The 16,907-nt window shown below is 45.1% G+C and overlaps 1 protein-coding gene and 1 long non-coding RNA gene across 13 annotated transcripts in view; one reads left to right on the top strand and one right to left on the bottom strand.

The window, feature by feature from the left end:
• Positions 1-16,907, top strand: part of Rhogap100f (Rho GTPase activating protein at 100F) — an 89,046-nt gene that overhangs the window by 65,639 nt on the left and 6,500 nt on the right. For 10 of the 12 annotated variants that reach the window (XM_076323753.1, XM_076323748.1, XM_076323755.1 and 7 more), the window contains 11 exons: positions 7,418-7,531; positions 9,589-9,771; positions 11,023-11,181; positions 11,757-11,986; positions 12,193-12,451; positions 14,239-14,491; positions 14,713-14,976; positions 15,185-15,343; positions 15,438-15,601; positions 16,135-16,483; positions 16,581-16,799. In XM_076323753.1, coding sequence (XP_076179868.1) covers positions 7,418-7,531; positions 9,589-9,771; positions 11,023-11,181; positions 11,757-11,986; positions 12,193-12,451; positions 14,239-14,491; positions 14,713-14,976; positions 15,185-15,343; positions 15,438-15,601; positions 16,135-16,483; positions 16,581-16,799 — 2,353 coding nt within the window. Of the gene's footprint in view, positions 1-7,417; positions 7,532-9,588; positions 9,772-11,022; positions 11,182-11,282; positions 11,533-11,756; positions 11,987-12,192; positions 12,452-14,238; positions 14,492-14,712; positions 14,977-15,184; positions 15,344-15,437; positions 15,602-16,134; positions 16,484-16,580; positions 16,800-16,907 lie in introns of those variants that run through there. The other 2 variants (XM_076323756.1, XM_076323761.1) reach the window with 2 other exon arrangements.
• LOC143153209 (uncharacterized) lies at positions 35-1,418 on the bottom strand. Its single transcript, XR_012993732.1, has 3 exons — positions 1,293-1,418; positions 1,136-1,215; positions 35-496 (listed from the first exon to the last, which is right to left on the bottom strand). It is a non-coding gene; the product is annotated as an uncharacterized LOC143153209 (long non-coding RNA).

Below are 16,907 nucleotides of genomic sequence, written 5' to 3'. Positions count from 1 at the left end.
TTTTTAGAGAATTAAATAAACATGTATCTGTGGTTCTAAAGCGTTGCAGTTTTAGTAAATTTGCACTATTTTTGATCAAAGTTTACAAAGTTATTATGTTAACAATGACGAAATTGAAAATGCACTTAACTCGTAGCGACATCTTACGACTATTTTAAAGCTTTTACGATAAACAAAAATATATACATGCTTTTGATATTTTTTCGACAGTTTTACTATATTTCTAGGTCACGATTCTCAGTGTGAGGCAAACAGTAACAACACGTGTTAAGTGAATGACCGCCCTTAGCGTCCGAATTTTTGCCCACTTTATCGTCCATTGCTATTTCCACCAATTCTTGGAAACCTAACACCGAGCTTTCATATTGAGCAGTGAAACATAAGACGATTGACGTTCGCGCTCACACGTGCCGTGTATCTCTGTCTCGTTTACTCTCGTCCCTTCTTCTTCGCTCACTTGAATTCGCAGAAATCCCCTCCCCAGATAAGCGACCATCTATGGACACGAAAGCGGGCATCACTGTGCAGTACGTTTCTGCGTGTAACGATAAACACCCTTTTTGTACAATGTGTGCAGTAAATAAAGTTAAAGTATTTCAATAAGTAAAGGCATCTTACTTAAAATTGATTAAAAATTCCAAAACCAAATTTCACATGTGAAATTTAATTAATTACCATCGCACCGTAATGGTAATTGCTAATCGGTTCAACTAAAATTATAGTTTAACGTAATGACGAAATTTTAATCGTAAATTGCGATGCTACATTTTCACGAACAGAATAACCAAATCTATCAGTATGCAAAATTTCGTCTAAATCCGTGATTTGAAAATATTGCACTCTTCTTGTAAGACAAATATATACAAAACAATGTCTTTTGATAGTGACGTATTATTGAAGTACACCGTTCGTGGTGTGGAATCGATAAAACTCGAATAAAAATTCACAGTACACTAGTAATTGGAACAATTTCAATAAGACCCTTTTTCCAGTGTAATCGATCGTCGTAGAAGCGCGCCAGATAGCCTGCATCAATGATAACATAGCATCGGATCAGCGACGGTCACTTGCACACATTGATATTGTTTGCTGCACGTATCGAAATCGATACGATATATGTATTACATCAGCGTACCGCGTACCATTCCATCGTAAAAAGATGTGTAGTCATCGTCGATGAGATTCTCAGGATTCGTAGGACGAATTTCAAAAGTTCTAGGTACAAATGATAAACATTAACATTATCAGAAACGAGTAAATTATTACATGTACAAAAAAAAAGGATCTAAGACCTCAAGGGTTTGTGTTACAACACGCATCTCTTATTCGTTGTAAATCCAACACATTGTTTATCGATAATAAGTAAACCATTGTTCTTAAATAACCCCGCGAGAAAAAATTTATCTTCATAACCCGAGAGTAACACTTATCGCACTCGATACTAAATGGACACCGAAGATTTATGTTACGCTTACGTCCACGAAGTAATCTCTGTTGATATTAGCTGTCTCGTGTCGACAACCTTGAACTGATACTTCTAAACCAATTCCTCTGTTTACGTTCAATTTGCTACGAAAGACTCGCGATATCGAATGTTTGTAAATAACGAAAGTTAATCTTACACCGAAAGGATCGATCGTAAGACCTACATTGATTAGACTCTCGATGAGTAGTTTCGAGTCTTGAACGCTTTTTTTTTTACCCCCTTGTATAAGAATTTATAAGCAAAGGTATGCCAGAATAGTCAAATTAATAAACTCTTTCATAATATGATTCTATGTAAAAAACAAAGATATGTGACTGTAGTTATTGGTAGAGTACGATAATGGGTGACTATGGTCACCGATAGCATCGAAGGGTTTAATATAGAAGAAATGGCAATAATACTTTTTCCAATACTTTACGTCAAACTTTTTCTTTAGCTTTTGGTATCACTGTATTTTGAGAGACTCGGGTCGTATAAAACTGGATACTGCCGGACGAATTCGATTAATTTTTCGTCCCCTGTTGCGTCACAAGCAATAGCACGACACGTTACGAGCAACTGACCTCGTTGCCGTTGTACGAATCGTCATCTGATCGGTAAAACATTCTTACGGAGGACCTCGTTGCTGTCCAAGCGATGCAGAGGAGTCTCGATGTCTATTGCAGATAGATGGACGCATCCATGTTCGAACCACATTGTCTGTCGTGTTCAGCACACAGTGCTCATGGATCTGGAAGCCTTTGTTTATCATCGCATTGATTCAGAGATCAGAATTATTTATCCTCCAATAACGATCCTCTACCAAGAGGTTCGATTCGGAATAACTAGTCCTCTCGTCGTGTTCGAGGCGTCGAGGTCTGGTAAGGAGGATTCTCTTGAATCATTTTTGCTGCTGGAATAACAATCCCATGATGGACAAGACCATTTGAACTACTTATACGGTGGAACGTTTAAATATCTCCGTTATTAGCGATGCTGTGAAAAAAGTTACACCGTGCAAAGGTCATTCTTTTACGAGAATTTAAGGACATCGATATTTTTTTAAACACGGCGCCCTATTTTTTTTTTCAATAATCTTGTTGAGCATAAAAAAAAACAAACCCAACGACCTTGAAAACCACACATGCTCCGATCGTTCGATCTCGAGAAATTTTTATGTTGATTACACGATCCGAAGTGTTACGCAACGTGTTCAAAATGATGGAATCGAGTCTCGTCATAAATTATTTCTGTACACTTTCTGACTCCTGTTACGTAATCGAAGCACGTGCTGCAATAATTGTTTGTCTCGTATTTTCCGGAATTGTAGGTTTGTTAAGATAAACAATATTTTTAATTTTCCCCCACGAATGGAAATCCAGTAGAGTGAGATCTGGAGAGCTGGCCACTCCACTGTTCTCCTTCCTCCGATCCAACGTTCAGGGAATCGAGTATCAAGTTATGCCCTTGCTTTTCTAGAACGGTGAATTGGATACCCATCGTGCTGAAATCGCATACTTTGCGCGCAACATTTAACAGTGTATCCGTTAAAAAAGTCATTCGAAACAATAAATCCAACGCACCCTCTCGATGACGATAATCGTAACGCGAACAAACTTTCCCATACATCGAGAACTGTTCGGTAACGTTGAAACGTGTTAACCTAAGTTTTATTAAATCTTAAGGTTGGATTGCTTTTTTTTGTGCTGCGCAAAAATATTAAAAAAAGAGGAGGGCCGTTTAAAAAAGGTATATCCGCGACCTTAAAATTCTCGTAAAAGAACGACCTTGGAAAGATAATAATACTACCGTTACACGTGCCCCTTCGAACGGTACGACTTCGTCCCGATGAGCTTTTTCATAGAACCTCGAATTACGGAGATATTCAAGTGTTACCATTTAAACGAACCACCCTGCATAATAATGCGAACACATTGACGTTGGTCGGATGTCGTTAAATGGGCTCCAACCTTTAACCGGGAAAATGGAACCATGGCAACTCGGAACATTCAATGAACCTCGAACAGCCCCTTGTCCCTAGAACGTAAACGTCGGAGAACGACCGATAACGCTTATGCGATGTTGAACTTTGCCCCCAGTGGCCAAGTGGAGCGAGATATCCCACCCTCTTTCGGATACGAAACACCTCCACCGTGAGAGCATCGGCAAATGCAACAGCGGGCCACGTCAAACATCGTTTCACCTAATCAGCGTCTCGGAGTGTCTGCTGGCGGACGTAACAGCTCGAATGGTAACAAAGACCGCGTGTACAAGCGCGCCTGGTAGTCGTCCAGGATTTGCGGCGCGGAAAGTTGGAAAGAATACTAATGCCGAGGCTCTCGCTCCGCGCGACCTAACCACTCGAACCGCCCGATGGTGGAAGACCAGTCGTGTACGCCTTACATAAGGTACACTGGAGCCTAGGAGTGGTACATGGAATCGAATAAAGGCTCCCTCTCTCTCTCTCTCTCCTTCTCTGGAGATCCAGGATGAAAATCATGGGAAATAAAAAAGAACCGTTAGACGAGGGGGATAGGTAGTACATCGGATGGAAGGAAGGATGTCAAGAGAGGACGGATTGGATGCAATTAGAGGCGAACGGCCGCGTCGCGAAATAAAAGGGGGATAAATGAATATCCTCGAGCGGGTAAAATAGGTCGAAGTAAAAATAATGGCGGGATCGATGACGAGGATTCGGGCTGGCGCGAAAGGGAGACAAATATGAGGTCCAGGTGCAGGAAGGGAAGCTTGCGTCAGTAGTGAATCGTGAGAAACCGAGGAGACGCGGTTACGAAGAGAAGGGAGGGTGGAATGCTAGCGAGCGGCGAAGTCTGAGCGAGAGAAAGGAGACAGGAATCGGATAAGGGAGTATCGATGGTTAAAGATGACACGAATAATCGATCGAAAGTGGAAAAACCAAGGGAGAAACACCCAGAGGGAGAGAGAGAGAGAGTCCCGCTGGTGATACTCGTCGAACGGCCGGCCGCGATCAGATTGGTCAGTTGCGCGACGTGGCCCCTTTCATCGCGAACGAGATGCAACTCTCTCGCTCTTTGCATCTCGTTTACTCGGTGAAACGCGAAAGATACAAAACAATCCTGTCGTATCGTAGCGTAGCGCCAACAGAACGGTACGAGCCGAGCGAGACACGTACACGTACACGTACACGCGCACACGCGCACAAGCACGCGCGCGCGCGCGCTGAGAGAGACAACGCGTACACGTATACATGCGCGCGCGCACAGACAGAGAGAGAGAGAGAGAAAGAGATACCGAACAGCAGAAAACCAGCACCGGAGGAGTTACCCGGCGAAGCAGAAAGGGAGACTGACAGAGACGAGGTTATGAGGAGGAGGCAGCGTAACCGAGAATCAACGCGAAAGACAGAGCGAGTAGCCCGGCAGGTAGAAGGGAACAGGGAGGGGGAGGCTGGGTGACGTCACGTCGGGTCGATACTCACCCACACCCCCATTTTCCCGGCATCGTAATCGGTGGAGCGCAGGCGCGGATCTCGTACGCTCCTGAGCGCTCTCCTTCCCGCCATATTAGCCAGCATGGGGTAGGCGAGGATGTGCGACAGGGGTGGCTCGGGCTGCTTCTTCTCCCGTAAGGTAATCCGCGTACTCTGTCGCGTGGCCGGACCGTCCTCAAGTCGCGTGGTGTCCACGGACGGGTAAACGAGGCTGGTAAAGGCTGAAGGGTGAGGAGCCTGGAAGCCGAGGCGAGGGTGGAAGGGTGGACCGGTGGCCCAATTCGCCTACGTCTACGTTCCCTCGAATCCTCGAGCCGTGGACGTATGGATACGCAGGCTGGCACGAAACGCGCGACGACTGGGGGTCGAAACGAGGGTGAGACCGTCAGACGCACAGAGGAACAGGCCTGGACAGAGGAACCGGACAGAGAGAGGGGCGGCGAGGGCTGCACGAAGGGCGAAGAGCTCGCTGCCGCCGGGCTTGCCGAGGACACCTCGAACAAAAGGGGTTGCAAATCGGCCGCGCAAGTGTGGATGTCCTTGTTGTCCCTCTGCGACCGGATGTGCGGCTCCGCCGCGTGGCTCGTCCTCTTCACATGCCTCCACGGGGTGCGTTTGCTCGTTCGCGTGACCTTCCCTTCCAACCGAAATACATACGTGGAACGTGCGTGCGACATCGTGTTTCTCTTCACCGGGTGGTACATCTATGATCCCTTGTACGCGTGTCGCGTGGTGCTATCTGCGTTTACGGAAAACCGGCACCGTTAACCACGATGAGGATCCGTCGACGAACTCCGATCGAGTATACAGGCTGGTAGGAAAACTGTGGCCGTGAGCTTCGCGGATTTGACACGCGTACTCCACCGATCGAGACGAGCACTCGACGAGAAACCCCTCGAGAGGATTGTTTCACGGGGTGTCGAGTCTCGTACGTTACAATCGACACGTTGACTGCCACTACTACGTGGTCAGGGGTCCACGTTGCGATTCCACCGTGAAGAATAGATCCATCGAATGACTCGCAATACTTCGTAATCCGTAGTATCTCCGGTAACGTTGCTCACGATGTCACGAGCACCGGTTCAACACGTTGCAAGTTTCGAGTTACGACTAACCACCTGTCAACGAGAATCGTCTTACTTTTATCACGACGTATCGTTCGTTTCGTAAATCCCTGGAACGTGTTCCCTGCTGACGTAGGTCCTCTACCAAATGAAAATAACGATCAGTTCGTCGATACTTGTTTGCTTCTTTCGACGAGTCTTTGTATCGGTTCTCAGTTCCTCGAGTTGCAACGTCGCGAGCAAGTGACCGCATAATCGAGGTGCTCGTTCCTAAAACGCGATACCACGCGCTCGTCACTCGAAAGCATGCTCTTCGAATTAGACGACCTGCTCGTGGAAATAGTTTCGGTTAATTGGAGGAATTATTTCTGAACGTTAGGCTCATCTCGATGACAGATGCTGTCACACTCGATCGCATTTAGGTTACGGTGTTGGATGTTTTCCTAAAAATACCATCCGATCGAGAAGCCTGTTCGAAAGAAGAGATAAAAATAAACCGCGAACGCGTTTAAGTAATCGGATACCGATCGTTCGTTGCAACCGGGCTTCTCGGATCTTACATTGCCTCGTTAAATTCCGTTCAACGTAGGAATCTCGAGCCAGCGATGCTGACTAATTTTATATTCCCGAAGCGTAACCGGCAGGAAATTGCACTCGGTACGATTGCAAGAGTGCACATTACGCGGCTCCCTCCTGTTTGCACGGCTGATTATTATCTGGGCTCTCGGTGCTTTGCATCGGCGACCGACTAAATAGTTTCCCTTCTGCTCCATTTTCGGAGAGGGATCCTTTAAACGCGTGCATCCCCTGATTGTCCGCAATTTCACGGAGTCGAACCGACCGAAAACGCTCGTGCAATTTTTACCAGTCTTTAATCAGGGCTACCGATTGAATCTCGCGTGCAACCGCCGCGAAGAAATTTGTTCCCGTTTTATCCTGATTTAACGGCGGCCTTTAAGCCGGCTATTTCTGAAATCAAAACCGGAACAGACGTTCGAAATTACGATTTATTATTCAAACCTAACCGTTCGAGAGAACACTTGCAACCGGAGAACACAGATATCCCGAGCGTTGCAACTCAGCCTCGCGGTCAATCTGTGCTCGGTCACGTGTGCACGCTGAAACACGTGACTCAACGGGAATCGAGGCGTCGTATCAAAAAGGATCTTCGGTTTGAATTTTTTTTCGCGCCCCGAAACTCGAAGCTTTCGTAATTCGTCGTATTTTCACGAATCGGTGTGCCCGAAAGGAATTATTCATTTCGTGTTCGTGATCTCTATCGAAGATTCGTGTACTACGGTGCAACCATTCGCGTATCGTGGGTCCTCAGGGTTCCGATTAACGGGGGGAGAGGCACTTACGTTGTAAGAATGCTGACGGAGGCGGTGTTAATTAATGTTGTTAACTTCGTTCCAGGAGGGCAGGGGGGAAGTGACAGACATAAGCGCAAGTCCTGGGAGGCAAGCACCTGCCAACCAGTTGCGCCCCAAGGAACCACCCCCCATGGTCATTCAAGGAGATTTCAGAAAGGTACCCCAGTGACATTTTCCTTCGAACGATTTGCCACAATTCATTATGCGAGTGCAAACACTCTGTCCGAGGTCACGAGTACCGTTTCTTTTCTTTGGTGTCGTTTTGTTACAACGAACGCGCACGTATCGGATTGCACGATTCCCTCGTATTTTTATCAACGGATAACATTCACCGGCGAACGAACGTATTTTTATCGATAAACGGTGTTTATTAAGCGTACCGCGATTATTTTAACTTCCAACGCGTATAAATAACCGAGAAAAAGAAAATAAATAACCGGGCTGTTGGGTGCGCAAAGAATCATTCGAAAAAAGTGTGAATAGATTTTTTTTTTCTTTTTTACTTTTTTTTCGTCGTGTAGTATCGGTCGAGTCACCTGAACATTTAAAACGTTAGATACAAAGTCGATGTAATCCTTTGTTATTGTCGCGAGGGTAGAAACGATAGTGCGAGTTACGAAAAAAGAGACTATGTCGATTCTAGGTTGCAAAATTTCGTTCGTTTCAAATTTCATTGTCGGAATCACGCTACATGTTCTAATAGTGGACCGATTGGAAACGATCGCAATGAAATCACGACTCTGGGAGAAAATAACCGACACCGTAAGTTACGTACCATTCGCACAAATATGATTGAAAAAACGAAGAAAAAGATTATTACGAATAATCAAATAATAATTGAGACGATTTTCAAAATCATCGAGAAAGTATACCAAACAAAGAGGTACGATAAGGCAAATTACGAAATGAGTTTTGACAAGGAAAAATATGAAACAAAATAGTGCACAAAAACAAAGTTCATTTATACTAAGCTTACATTGAACAGAAATAGACAAATGGCCTGTTCAAATTACAATCAATGTCGTTAAAAAAAGAAAACGCAACGTGAACGCCCCGTTTATTAAATAAACGCGATGAGGAACAATTTGCAATGAAAAACGTCAAGTTGCACATTGGAATAAACAAATCGGATCACTGTCGAGTGTTTCAAGAACCAATCCTTATCGGAAGAAGCTTGTGTGATGCATTTGATGGGATTGGAAAGGCTGTCGTGTATTATGAACTTCTCCTACAACACGAAACAATTAATTCGGACAAGTATTGTTCAGAATTAGACCGACCGAAGACTACAGTCGAAGAGAAACGTCCAGAATTGGCAAACAGAAGGGGTGTCGTGGTCCACCGAGTCACTATCAGCCCTCATGTATCTTTAACTACTCTCCAACAATTGTTGAAACTCGACTGAGACGTCCCGTCGTATTGGTGTCACCTTGCGTTATCAAATGATCTCTCAACCCAAAGACATTCAAAATTTTCGAAGCCTGTAAAAATTACCTCAAGGAATTTTTCACTGAAAAGAATAAAAAGTTCTTCAAGGACAGATGTCCTACCTAAAAGTTACCAGAAAGTAATCGAAAAAAGATAGTGGATACCTTGTTAGACAAAGTGTCGATTTTCACACCGAAATTTATCTCCGAATTTCTTTAAACAAGACGATTTGTCCAACCGAATACGTGTGTGGATGTTGAACGAAATCGATATAAACTTCAGCGTACCTCGAGACAGAGCTATTGCACTTACCAAAAAATTGTGCGTTAATCTTTGTATTTATTTCTAGAAGATACAACTAGAATCTAAGATTGGATCAATTTCGGATAAAAATTGTTACTCCGTTCTCCTGTATATTTTTGCTCGCGTCGCGATGTTTCAAAGAACAGAATATCCTGACTCGTGACGTCTCGAGGAGCCGATTGAATCGATTTAATTACCGAAACGAAACGAAAGTAGAGAGAAATGCAACGCGAAAGAAGGATCACGTTAGGAAGAAACCATTAGACCGTTTCATCCCCCTTGGCGAAATTGTTCCAGGCATGGACGCGATAGGAAGTATCCATCCACGATTGCTTCCGTCGGTTACGCTAAATCGTAAAAAGGAACCGTATCGTGGCTGGAAGTGGTATCGTTGTTCCGTTGTCTGGAACGGTTTCGCGCGATTCGCAATTAAAGCACACGTGCGCGTTATACTTGTTTAAGCGGAAGGACCTGTCGTTGCAGGTGAGCGGGATCAGCACGGAGATCTTCAAGCAGATCGAGACCGTCGAGAACGATCATGACGCCTCGACAGCAGCGGCTCTCGAAGCTGTCGAACGAAGGGGTGAGATGGTCGTTCGGGTCATCGAGCCACGACAAATGGGCAGACAAGCGTCCGAAGCGGCGAAAAAGTTCACCGCTATGCAGGTACGCCAGTTGTTCGTCTATCTTTTGCGCAAACACTAAAACGGATCATTTAAATCTAATCCTTCGAAGGTATCGATTTTACAAGCAACAGTGCGCACAGGATGTTTCCACGAAATCTTGAAACATTCGTCACATTGTATTTCTCATTGTTGAAAGAACCCACTCGAATCGCTGGACCTTCATTAAGGTGGTAATTCAACTTTTCGATCGAAGAAAAATGCATTTTTCAAGTTCCGAGTACCTACCTTGAATCATGAGTGTATTATGTACGATTACACATATTATATAATTATGCATTTGCATTGTGCATATTGTGTGTAATTACTTAATTATTTATATTGTGTACTACGAGGAGCTGAGAAGATGTCATCTGGATTAAGAGAAATATACAGTCCGTCTGTGAAAAGAAGGCTAACGAGTGTTCGCATCTCTAGTTTAGAGAGTACAATTCACTGTCTTCAGCCAATAGCATCAATGATAGACAGAAGACTAAAAGGGGGATGTAAACACTCATTGGCCTTCTTTTTGCGGATAAACGGTAGTATTGTGCGTAAAAGTAGCGTAAATAAGATCGAGCAATTTTTGCTCAGTTGCAAAACCTTGAAAGGTTGACTAAAACGCCCAATAGATTCGCAATTCCTGCGAGATGACATCTTTCCGGCTCCCAATACTACACGGAGCCTTCTTCTCTAACTAAAATGGTTTCCAAAGACGTCGATTCAATGTTACAATGCAAACGACAGTGTGCACAGAATCGTATTTTGCTGCTAAATCTCGACCAAGCGTGTCTAATCCTTTCGAAAAAAAATTAATTCTTCAAACCCTTACAAACACTTTCTAACCGTGAAACGTAAAGAACGTGGCACAGGCTCCTACAATTTCTCAAGTACACCTTACCGCCACAATATGCTAAGTGCCAACTTATCAGGATTTGATCTTTCGTAAAACAGCCCTTGTTCCAACCACTCATCGATCCCTATTTCGCGTGATTTCCTTTAAACACACATTGCTGGTCATCTGTGAACACGAGCTGCCACGTAACCAAAGTAGTAATTCCGAGCCCATTTTCGTGACCTTTTGTGGTCTTGAATTATGTACGGGCGTTATTTCCCCCCCCCCCCCCCCAGTCAGCCGGAATAATTGCTGCACGGACAATGAAACAATTCCAGGCTTCGTGTACTCTTATTCGGCGCCCAATACCATGGAATATTAGCGAGTCCGGTACGATATCAGCCAGCTTCGTTGTTCCAGGATTCAAAGTACCCTATCCACTTTGTCGAGATAATCAAAAGGCCGGGACAGACGCTCGGGCTCTACATACGCGAGGGCAATGGCGTCGACAGAAACGATGGTGTCTTTATCTCGAGGATAGCCCTGGAGACCGCCGTCTACAACAGCGGCTGCTTGAAGGTGAGACTCCTTCTTCCACGGAAAGAACCACGCCATCCTCTTCTCTATATTTTCCTGCAGCGACCGTAATTGCCGCTGCGCCCGAAGCGAGGCTAATTTGAGCTCGGAATTTATTAGGCCTTCACCCCTGGGAGCTGTACCATCAAGTTAACTTATAAGCAACTTCCGATTTTTCCTATCCAGGATGCATTTCCGTTACTTGGACGTCTATAAGACACCTTAATTTGAAACGTATTCGCTGTTATCGCTGGTGAATGTCACAGGAGGTTATGTCTGTACTTTGCCACCGGTATTCCGTGAGTCGAACGTACACGTTGACGTATTACCATTCGCTGTGTTCTCGCACCTCGAGTAAGTTCAATGATAGTTATTTACAGCGTTCGGTATATATAATATGTCAGTACCTTTCGATTTCCATTCGACAAGATTCCTGGGACCCTCTGTTAAATTTCTTGCCAATCGTTGACGAATCTGCTAAGCTCTACCCTCTTCTCACGGAAGTCGCGTAAAGATTTCTATACGATACGCGAAGCTTCGTGGACGTTTAAAGTGCTGTTTCCACGATTGCTGTTCAGGTGGGTGATGAGATCCTCGCGGTGAATCTGGTCGATGTGACGCACATGAGTCTGGACGACGTGGTGATCATCATGTCGATACCCAGGAGACTCGTCTTGGCGACGAGACACGGCCAGCATCAGCCGATTTCTCATAGTCGTCAGACCGAGCACAAACCGCCACCGGTGGTCGTGATCAAGAGAGAGTTGAACGAAGACGAGAGCGATCATGCAACGAGTAATCACGTCAGGTACGCGAACCTGCATCCTGCAACTTGTAACGAATAGGAGAAAGTTACGATAGGAATGGTTCAATTAGATCCGAGTTAAACTTTAATCGCTCTGGCGCACTGCTCGGAGCAATCTGCTTTGACTTAAACTCGAATTTAGTTCAGATGGAATTCGAGGTTAATTTAGTTCAGGCCGATAGACAATTGAATACTTGTTTCAATTACAGGGACGGTAATCGTAGACGTGGCGACGGTCGCGAAATGTTGCCATCCAGGTCGAGATTGGGCCTGACGGGTCTGGGATCCAGTCAGGATCTGGGATCCAGCAACGGTGATCTCTACTACAATTCCAGACCGGAGGGACACTGGTCTTATCAACCACCGCCCCCACCTGTTATCACACATCAGCCGAAACCATCCGCGACGCAACATTTCCAACCGTATGAGCGTGGTTATCCGAAAACATTGGAGAGTTTGGCTGAAAAAGTAAGTTCCGTGTGATATTTCACCTCTTGCCCAATATTCTGACGCAGGTGGAGATTTCGTTTCAACGAAACGAGTTGAAATCGGATCACGAAGAGGATTGGACCGAACAAAATAAAGTATCGGTTAGAGATTTGTCGAAACTTAGGGAAATTGAATTCCCCGAAGCTCGAAATGGTAAAACGAACCGAAGTTAGACAATTGACGAACTGATTCCAGAATGAATCGGAGTCATTAGGTTTTGTGTAAGAGCGTTCACCGCGGATGAAGTTTCCGAACGGACCAAGATTATAAAACGCGAGAAAGTTTTACGGTAAAAAGGAACTTAATCGCGACGAAGTTAGGATGGAAGCTAGAGAGCTTTCGTGAAGTCACGTTCAATTTGATAAAGATTTAACGAAGAAGTCGTTGATATCCATAGTGCAGTTTTGAACTTCGGATTGGGAGGTCTGTATAGTTTCACTGTAAATCTCCACCTGCGGTCAGGAGTAGGTCACACATAGATGTTCTAGACGATGTGGATCGAGCACCCTTTCACATACCTGTCTGCACCAAGTTGACACTTGTTTGCCCTTTTCTGTCCTCGATTGCAATCGCGATTAATAAGAAAGTGGTGAATTCGTGGCAACGTATCGAGACACTCTTGATAGAGATCAGTACGATGCCTGCTGTCGTAACGTCCAAGTCATTCGGACCAGATACGATCCTCGTGTACCCTCGTTCCTCGTGATCAAATACGCAAAAGGACACGGATACCCTGTATTTTGAGAGTACTTGAGAATAGTTCAAGTTGAAGCGATAAAGATCGATCAGAGAATCGTCGAATGAATGAATCGTCCAAACGACTTGGAGGCTGACGGTTCGCAGCTCGCTCGTGTTTCGACCACGTATTTCACATGACTAATCGGTTCTATGAATAAATGCTACGTTGATATTAACCAGGATTTCACAAAGGTAAAGAAACCACTAACTCTTTCTTGATATCTAGACTTGTGTATGAGCGCAATTTCCTGCACCGTGCCCAACCTGGACAGTCGACAAATATTTGTACATTTTCGTAAAGATCCGATTAATCCTGAGACTCGAGAGAATTGCTCGTCATCGCTTTGAATCGCAAACTTAAATCCGATCGTTTCGTCGATGAAAGATCGATCAACGATAAAGACACCAAAGAAGTTGAAACAGATCCGTCGAGTTGCATGATTCTCGCGCAGAAGTAGCTCGTCAGGATCTGGTCCCATTTACGGAAAACATAGTTGCAATCCTAGAAAACGACAAATATTTGTCACTGTCCACGTGGAATTGAACACGCGTATGTCTGTCACTGTTTGTGATGTGAACCTACTTTTTGTTGCCTCGTAAGCTTTGCTATGCGCTCGTTCTTTCGATTTCTTTCTTTCTGAGTATTGTCTCATCTCGTGACGATCCGTGATCGTCATAGTCCGCGCGATAGATGGATCCACACGCGAATAAAGTATATCACCCAAAAGTATTGTGATCGTCGCGAACCTGTACTTACTTATACACCGAAGGATCCATCGATCGTGTTGGCGCAGTAATTCACAGTTGGAGCGTTCCTTCGATCACAGTCGATTCGTGGTGTTTGTTCAATCACTGGTACGACAATTGTAGCTTTCGATTCGAGTCAGATCTCTCTGCTACCGATGTCCTAGTTTCGTGGATCGAACTCGAGCAGCAACAACGAGCAACTGACCGACTGTGAGACGAAGGAATGCAGAAACCTGCTTCGAACGAGGCAAACCGAAACTGACGACTATTCATGAATTTAGGTACACTCTTTCTACACGGGGCCGGTAATGCCCTCGAACGGTGGTCGTCGAATGTCCACGGGAACAGGAATGCAATCGGTTGGGAGCAGATTGTCCGGTCAGACTCAGTCGTCGCACTATGGATACGGGCAGCACACCAGCAGTGGAAGAATCATGCCCAGAAGTGGCTCGGATCAACATTTACCACGCGTGGATTACACGAGCATCACCACACCGGCTCGACACACTATACTCAGATCCAGCTTGAAATCAGGTATGCAGTTACTAATTAAGATTACTCCGAGTCAACGTTGAATTCTGATGATTTTATATCGTGTCGTGACCTCTCTGAAAGTTTCATCTTTGATAACAAAGAAGTTGAATTTTCCAATGAAACGAGTCTTGACTTTCCTTTAACTTTGGTAGTTCCCAGTCCCTGTATTTTCACAAACGAAGCACCAGAAGCATCACAACGGTTTTTGTAAAACAAAATAGGGACGTCAGCGTTGAGATACAACACGAGGTATGCCACCCAGGGCGACACTACGTCGTCCACCCAGAGGCAAGGTCAGTTCGGCACCCTGACGAGGAGGCATCGGCCATCGTTGGATTATGCGTCAGACACCGAGGCAACGTGTTCCAGTTCACCGAAGTCAGCGTACTACTACTACAGGCACAACATGAACAATCCACCGCAAAGCAGCGCTGTCTCGCATCTGGCGACGTTGTCGAGGTCGCAAATTGGTCAGAGTTCCTCCGGTGAGTTACTATCGTGTAAATACAAGTTGCCACCTGCTGGTCGAGAGTCCTTTGCAACTCGTGTCGGATTACGTGCTCCTTGAAACCAAGCAAGATTGCCCAAAGCATTTTTATCTGTCGTCAAAAAGTAAACGAATTATTCAGGTGGTTGGTTTCAAGTGCCTCGACCCTGTATATCCGCGAAATTAAACATTTTTTTTGTTCATAGGTTTGAGATCAAATTCGTTGCCTCGAAGTGGCAGGACGTTGCCGCAGCAACCTGGTCTTAGATCTGGACTTAGTACAGTAGCGTCCGGACTGATCGATCAGGAAGACAGTGATGGAGCACTATCGGCACCCGAACTGCCTTCCATCAGGCGTGACAGAGGTAATGAATCGATCGTATCCGACAATTTGAGGCTAAACAACTCGAGAAAAATAGCAAAACTGTGAACGTATACCGTTACGTAACTGTGCAACAGGAAGAATACCATCATCACCTAGTGTGTTCACATCGGACGAGTATCGAGCATGGTTGAGTCGAACGCCAAGCACCAGTGCATTGTACGAACAAATCAGAGCGACCACGAGTAGACCGCCACGTTATACTTACAGCGCGGAGAACATTCACGCAGCTGCGAGCCAAGTAAGTAGAAGCCTTACGATTTCAACAATCACATTGTAAGTAGCTAGCTTTAGTGTTTTAGTTTTCATATACATAATGGGACGATTGACAATAATCTCGTGTAGTCTGACTAGTCTAAATTATCTCACTTATAGAGACACTCGGTGGACAAAATCCTAATTGATCCTGATTAGAAGCAGCCTAGATCTTCCCTGTATTTGTTTCAGCTAAGATTGTCACCTCATAGACTGTAAACCCAAGAAAATCCCTATCTCGAATAATTCTGTCGAAGTACTCTTCTTTTTTTTTATTCGACGAGGTTAGCATCGTTCCAATTTGAAATATTAGTAGCGTCAGTTTTGTGAACAACGATAGATATCTTTGCAACAAACATCTATTATGTCTGCCCCAGAACTTGCCCATTCTACTGCCCTTACTCCTTTGTTTTGTACCTTCTCCGATAGAGTACCGAGAATGGTTACTGAAAATGGGGCTTCTTTCTGCGATAATGTGATATCCGATCGAAATGTTAAAAGCTTCTTCACTTTCCGCAGGGTGATTACGGTAGCTACAGCGCGTACAGACCACTTTCGAGTACGTTGGATCGTCTCTCGACAAGATCAGCTTCGGCGCAACAAGTAAACCTAGCCAATTTGAAAGCTTCAACGGCAATTAGTTCAACCTGTCACCGGGGGACGACGAATCCAAGACCGGCCTCGGTGGCGTCGAGCGCGCGCACATCCCTGACAAGTCAGAAACCGACTCTGAGCAACTCGACTGCTCAGAGGGCGACGTCGGTCAGAAGAATTAGAAACCTATTGGACCTAGAGTCAACGAGAAGCATACCTACCCCCACACCTACTAGAACTCAGGATCAAAGACTGCTAGATATTAATCCTGCAGGTGAGCAGAAAAAGGCATAATTTACTGTCAGTTTTCTTAATCTTTCATTGACGAAACGCAATCACCTTTTCAATGATGTTCCCTGGTGTTTATTCAGAGTTCCTCAAGTATAAAATAGAGAAGCCGCCGACTGTAGGGACTCCGAACTCGACTAGTTCTCTCTTGAGTTCGCTCGGAGAAACCAACAGCGGTGACCTGGCAGGTGGGGTCAGTGGATTGCTTTTTGTCCACCTTCTGGCTGGACGCGGCCTTCGGTCGACGACATCCTCGTCAGCAGCTACGACGCCCTCTACGCCATCAGGTCAGCCTAATTTAGGTACGTTCAAGACGCTGCACACCCTCTAGACGGGTTCTCCATTGCACAGCCACTGCTTTATTCGAAAGGAAGGAAATGGAACTGTTTCGACTATTATTTCATTTGATT

This window comes from Ptiloglossa arizonensis, chromosome 12, assembly GCF_051014685.1.
Source record: "Ptiloglossa arizonensis isolate GNS036 chromosome 12, iyPtiAriz1_principal, whole genome shotgun sequence".
Classification (NCBI taxonomy): Eukaryota; Metazoa; Arthropoda; class Insecta; order Hymenoptera; family Colletidae; genus Ptiloglossa; species Ptiloglossa arizonensis.
Note: the sequence above shows the minus strand (reverse complement) of the source record. Positions and strands in the feature narration are given on the sequence as shown.